This window comes from Tupaia chinensis, unplaced genomic scaffold, assembly GCF_000334495.1.
Source record: "Tupaia chinensis unplaced genomic scaffold, TupChi_1.0 Scaffold000067_1, whole genome shotgun sequence".
Lineage (NCBI taxonomy): Eukaryota > Metazoa > Chordata > Mammalia > Scandentia > Tupaiidae > Tupaia > Tupaia belangeri.
The window spans coordinates 1,094,304-1,100,376 of NW_006159526.1; the positions used below are offsets into that span (position 1 = coordinate 1,094,304).

Sequence of the window (6,073 nt, forward strand, 5' to 3'; positions counted from 1 at the left end):
CCCCCCCCCCCAGCCGCTGGTGCCCCAGACGGCTGCGCCGCACACCGGCTTCACCGAGTACTTCAGCATGCACACGGCCGGGGGCACCGCGCCCCCGGTCTGAGCACCCCTGCCAGCCCCGTGCCCGTCCCAGGGGCCGCGCACCCGGCCCGGCCGCCGCCCAGTCCCGGTCCCAGGGCTCGGCCATCCCGGCTCCCGCCCCTCCCCACACCAGGCGCCCCGTGGGGTTCGCTGCGTCCCGCCCCTTCCCTTCTGTGCCAAACGGTCCCGCGGGAGCCGCTCTCCCCGTCCCCTCCCTCAGCCCCTGCCCCGAGCGGCGCCGGATTCCGGGCTCCCGCTGTTCCGTGACCTCCGGCCCCCTGGCCCCCTTCGACACCTCTGACCCCGCTGGACTCCGGAACACCCATGACGACTGCCGGGACCCTGCTTGTGACGCTCCAGGACTCCACGACCCCGAGCCATTGCTCTGTGGACGGATATCGTGAAGCTGGTCTCGACTCCGAATCCCTCGGATATGTGACCTCGGACCCGTGCTCTGTCCGACCCTGTTTCCATTCGGGGGGGCCTTCCCTCGGGTCCCTGGCGGAAAGACTTCTTCCCTTCTTGCCAAAATAAAGAGGATTCGTTGAGTTTTTTTATCTATTACAAAGTTTCTTCTTACTTTTTGTTTTTTTTGGAGAGGTTTTTGCTATAGGGCGCGTGCGCTCGCCAGACAGAGACAGAGACAGAGAGACAGAAAGCGAGAAATCACGCACCAGGGGGGATGGCCACGCCGCGATCCCTTCTTCTCCATTCTCCTCTCGGGATCTTGGGCACGCACGCACACGCGCCCGGCGTGAGTTTAAGCCACCGGGTCCGGTACTCGAACCGCGGACAATTACATGGGAGTCCAGCGACATAGCCATTACGCTAACTGCTGGTCTCTCTTTTTACATCTTGATGGTGCTCCGCGGTGGAGCTGAGCAGGAATCCTTACAGGCTGAGGACCTCAGTGTGCATGGTATCTAGAGAGCGCTCTTAACGCACCACAGCTTTACTTTTACCTTCCCTTCCTCAGTCAGAGGCAGAGGCGCCCTCCAGTGGAACATGCTTTGCTCTGCCACCGGCACCCCGAGTTTGGGCTACGATCTTAGCACTGCGCATGTGTGAATCTCTCCGTAGGCCCAGGAGGTTCTTGCTGCGCATGCGGGTGGGAAAGAAATGGGCAGGGAAGTTTCCGGAAGTCTTCCTTACAGACGTGTGGGGTTTGGGCGCTCCGCAGTCCTCCCAGGGCCGCTCTGCCCTGCTGCTCCTCGACTTCTCGTCTCCTCTGTCCGTTCTCCCAGTGCGGCCGCTCGGCTCCCGCCCCCTCGCCCTCCCCCCGGGTCTTCTCGGGCCGCTCTGGCCCGAGCATCCCCTCGTCTCTCTGATCTGGCCCATCCGGGTTGGGAGGGAGGCGCGGTGGGTGAGCAGGGAGAGTGCGTCTATGAGGTCCGGCCCGAGCCCAAGCCTCCGAAGACGAGCTTCCCTCCCCGCACCCGCTGGCACCCTGTCCTCGGCTGGAGGAGTCTCTCGGGGTCGGTTCGGGCCCGGCTTGTCCTGGCTTGCATCCTCTATGGAGGCTCCTGCCGGGCTGGAGCGCCCTTCTCCCTTTGGGGACCCACCATCCGTAAGGTCCGTTTTGGCCTGCAGGGGCCTGAGTCTGTAACCGCTGGACACCGTTTATGGGATCGGCCCCCTCTATGGGAGCCCGTGTCTGTAAGGGACCCCCACGGTCCTTAGAGGTCGGTGTCGTCCATAGTGTCCCCCTATACAGGGAGGCTCCTGCCGGGCTGGAGCGCCCTTCTCCCTTTGGGGACCCACCATCCGTAAGGTCCGTTTTGGCCTGCAGGGGCCTGAGTCTGTAACCGCTGGACACCGTTTATGGGATCGGCCCCCTCTATGGGAGCCCGTGTCTGTAAGGGACCCCCACGGTCCTTAGAGGTCGGTGTCGTCCATAGTGTCCCCCTATACAGGGCCATCCATGGGTCTATAGAGCCCGCCGCTTCCGAGCGGGTCTACAGCGGCCGTTTCCTTGGCCGGAACTGCATCCGCTGGACCTCCCTGGTCCACAAGCCCATGCTACGCCTGTAGAGGTCGCATTTGGGTCCTCTTCGCATCAGTACTGCCGGTCCGGTCTCTGAGGGTCATTGCGGGAGGCGGTAATGGCCCTGGGCTGGGGTCTGGCTGCAACCCTGGCCCTGGCCATGCTGGGGTCGCTGTCCCCCAGGGCCCAGGCGGGGGACTGTAAGGGACAGCGGCAGGTGCTGCGGGAGGCGCCAGGCTTCGTGACGGATGGAGCTGGCAACTACAGCGTCAATGGCAACTGCGAGTGGCTCATCGAGGGTGAGTGGGGCCCCTTGGGTCACTCACTCATTTGCTAGTTCATTTATTTGTGGATCCATCTACTCATCACATCCCCAGAGCCTGGTTGTAGTCTAAATGCTGGTCGCTGAGGGTTGCAGCCAATCTGGGCCCTGCCCTGGGAAGCCTTGAGCTCTAGTGGGGAAAATGCACCCAGACCTAAGATGTGTAATTCCAAGCCTAGAGCATCGTGAGAAGTATTCTGAATAACTGTTAAAAACACAAGCTGTGGGGGTGGGGCGAGAGGAACCAGCAGGTGGCATAATGGCTACATCACTGGACACCCCTGTAGTTGACTGTGGTTCAAGTTCTGGATTGGGTGGCTTAAACTCACACCAGATCCTAAGAGGAGAATGGAGGAGAAGGGATTGTGGTGTGGCCATTCTCTCTGAGGGATGAGTTCTCTCTCTGTCTTTCTGGTGAGCACATACGCCCTACAGCAAAAGCCTCTCTTTAAAAAACAAAACAAAACAAAAAAAATAAGCTCTAGGGGACCAGCAGATGGCATAATGGTTATGTTTCTGGACTCCCACGTAGTGGACCATGGTTTGAGTCCTGGACCTGGCAGCTTAAAACTCACTGCAGGCACGTGTGCCCAAAATCCTGAGAGGAGACTGGAGGAGAAGGGACTGTGGCCTGGCCATCCCCCCAGGAGGTGATTTCTCACTTTCTGTCTCTCTGTCTAGCAAAAATCTCTTAAAAAACTAAAATCTCAGGACCGGCAGTTGGCGTAATGGCTATGTCGCTGGACTCCCATGTAGTCCACCGCAGTTTGAGTCCTGGACCTGGTGGCTTAAACTCACACTGGGTGCGTGTGCATGTATTCCCCAGATCCCGAGAGGAAAATGGAGTAGAAGGGAGCGCGGCGTGGCCATCGGGTTGATTTTCGCTTTCTGTCTCTCTGTCTTTCTGGCAAGCGCACATGCCCTATAGCAAAAACCTCTCCAAAATTAATAAATAAATACAAAAAAATAAAATCTCATGCTGGGCAAGTGTGTGTGTGTGCCCATGATTCCGAGAGGAGATGGAATTGTAGGGTGGCCATCCTCCCTGGGGGAGGTTTCTCTCTTTCTGTCTCTCCAGCAAGTGTGTGCCCTATAGCAAAAATCTCTCTCTAAAAAAGTAAAAACACACACACTAGCTCTGGGGCCAGCAGGTGGTGTGGTGGTTGAAGCACTGGATTTCCACATGGCTAACTGCAGTTCGAGTCCTGGATCTGGTAGCTTGCTGTCTCACCGCCCCCCGCCCCAGCCCCCGTGAGCACATGTGCCCAGTAGCAAATAAAAAAATAGTAAAAAAAAAAAAAAACCAGATAATTCTGTAAAAAACAGAAAATTCAAGCTCTGAGTCCAATCACCTGGCTTCAAATTCTTTTTGTTGTTGTTGTTGTTTTTTATTTTTTGGGGGAGGAGAGGTTTTTTTGCTATAGGGCGCGTACACTCGCCAGAAGGACAGAGACAGAGAGACAAAAAGCGAGAAATCACCCCCCCAGGGGGGATGGCCACGCCACAATGCCTTCTCCTCCATTCTCCTCAAGGGATCTTGGGCACGCACGCACATGCGTCCGGCGTGAGTTTAAGCCACCGGGCCTGGGACTCGAACTGTGGTCGACTACATGAGAGTCTAACGACATATATATATATATATATATATGTTATTCTTATTATTATTTTAAAATTTTGCTATGGAGCATGTGCAGTCACCAGAGAGACTGAGAGAGAGGGAGAGGAGAGAGAAAAAGAGAGAGAGAGAGAGGGAAAGTGAGAAAACAAGACGCCAGGTCCGGGACCAGAACCATGGTCAACCATATGGGAGTCCAGTGCTCTTAACCACCAGACCACCTGCTGGACCCTATTGTTATTTTTAAAGTACTTGAATAGAAATCTTTTTTTTGGGGGCGGGGGGAACCAGCAGTTAGCGTAATGGCTATGTCGCTGGACTCCCACGTAGTCTACTGCAGTTTGCGTCCCGGACCTGGTGGCTTAAAACTCACGCCGGGCGCGTGTGCGTGCGTGCCCAAGATCCCTTGAGGAGAATGGAGGAGAAGGCATTGTGGCGTGGCCATCCCCCCTGGGGGGGTGATTTCTCGCTTTCTGTCTCTATGTCTCTCTCTCTCTGTCTTTCTGGCGCGTGCACACGCCCTATAGCAAAAACTTCTCCAAAAAAAAAGAAAAATCTTTTTTTTTTTTATAAGTCATTCATTTGCCAGATGTTATATTTATGCCTGTGACCCAGCAGACACCAGGGCAGCCCCATCAGTCCCTGGTCACTTAGGGCTTGGAGTCCATTGAGGGAGAAAGACACAGTGACAGACAGTGACAGTTCAGAGTGATCTGTGATGGAGGAACCCCTCGGGCTTGCTCGGCAAAGCCCAGACGTGGGGGTAGGTGAGAGCAGAGAGGATTCCTGAAGAATTCTGAGTTGAGACCTAAGGGACCAATGTGAATCACCCAGGAGGGAGAAGAAGAGCGTTCCAGAAAGAGGGAACAGCCTATGCAAAGGCACCAGCCCTGCTGTTACGGGTTCCCAGGAAGTGGGGAAGCCCAGAGAAGCCACGTGCCTTAGCTTGGAGTATGGCTGTGAACAGCAGCAGGTGTAGCAGGAAGCAGAAGGGCGTCCCAGGCAGCGGCCCCTGCACAGGCCTGGAAGCAGGAGAATGATGCTTTTGAGGAACGAGAAATTCAGCGTGCTGAAATAGAACACAAGATGACAAAAGCCACTGAGCCAGAGGCTGTAGAATGTCATAAAGTCATGGCTTTTTAATTTTTATTTATTTATTTAAAGGGAGAGTTGTGCTATAGGGCTCATATACTTGCCAGACAGGGAGAGACAGACAGAAAGAGATCAAGCCCAGGGGGATGGCCACACCACAATCCTTTCTCCTCCATTCTTCTCTTGAGATGTTGGGCGCACATGCCCACATGTCTGGCATGAGTTTCAAGAAGCCAAGTTCAGGACTAGAGCCATGGACAACCATGTGGGAGTCCAGCATTGTAGCCATTATGCCATCTGCTGGTCCCTATTTTTATTTAAAAAAAAAAAAAAAAGAAAAGAAAAACCACAAAACTATTTATGGGCTGGTAGGTGGCGTGGTGATTAAGGTGCTGGATTCACACATGGCTGACTGCAGTTGGAGTCCCTGACCGGGTGGCTTGCTTTCTGACTTTCCCTTTCTCTCACTCTCTCTGGTCAAATAAAATAATAATAATAACAGCAAATAAAATTTTAAAATTTAATTAAAATTTAATTTTATTAATTAATTTTATTATAAAAAAGTGCTATAGGGCACATGTGATCACCAGAGAGACAGAGAGAGAGACAAAGAAAGTTGCCAGGTCCTGGAGTTCACAGGAAGAGCACTAAAGTAGGGTTCCGAAGTGTGCATAGGAGTTTACCCAGTGGGAACAAGGAACAGCCTTCATGAAGACACGAGGAAGCTAGGACATCTCAGGATCCATGTCTAGGTTTGTCTGCAATGGCTGCATTGTTTACTGGGAGCTAGAGGAGGAAGAAGCAGGGGAAGAAGGGCCTTGAAATGTCACACACGGGACCAGCAGTTAGCGTAATGGCTGCATCACTGGACTCCCATGTAGTTGATCACGGTTCGAGTCCTGGACCTGGTGGCTTAAAACTCACACCGGGCGCTTGTGCGTGCGTGCCCAAGATCCCAAGAGGAGAATGGAGGAGAAGG

The 6,073-nt window shown here is 54.3% G+C and overlaps 2 protein-coding genes across 2 annotated transcripts in view; both read left to right on the forward strand.

Moving 5' to 3' along the window:
• Positions 1-2,112, forward strand: part of TMEM145 (transmembrane protein 145) — a gene marked incomplete in the record, with an annotated part of 21,257 nt that extends 19,145 nt beyond the window's left edge. Inside the window, 3 exon segments of the mRNA XM_014582531.2 lie at positions 14-90; positions 302-481; positions 1,995-2,112. Coding sequence (XP_014438017.2) covers positions 14-90; positions 302-481; positions 1,995-2,112 — 375 coding nt within the window.
• MEGF8 (multiple EGF like domains 8) overlaps positions 1,800-6,073 on the forward strand; it is a 61,368-nt gene continuing 57,094 nt past the window's right edge. Inside the window, 1 exon segment of the mRNA XM_014582538.2 lies at positions 1,800-2,364. Coding sequence (XP_014438024.1) covers positions 2,184-2,364 — 181 coding nt within the window. The 5' untranslated portion in view covers positions 1,800-2,183.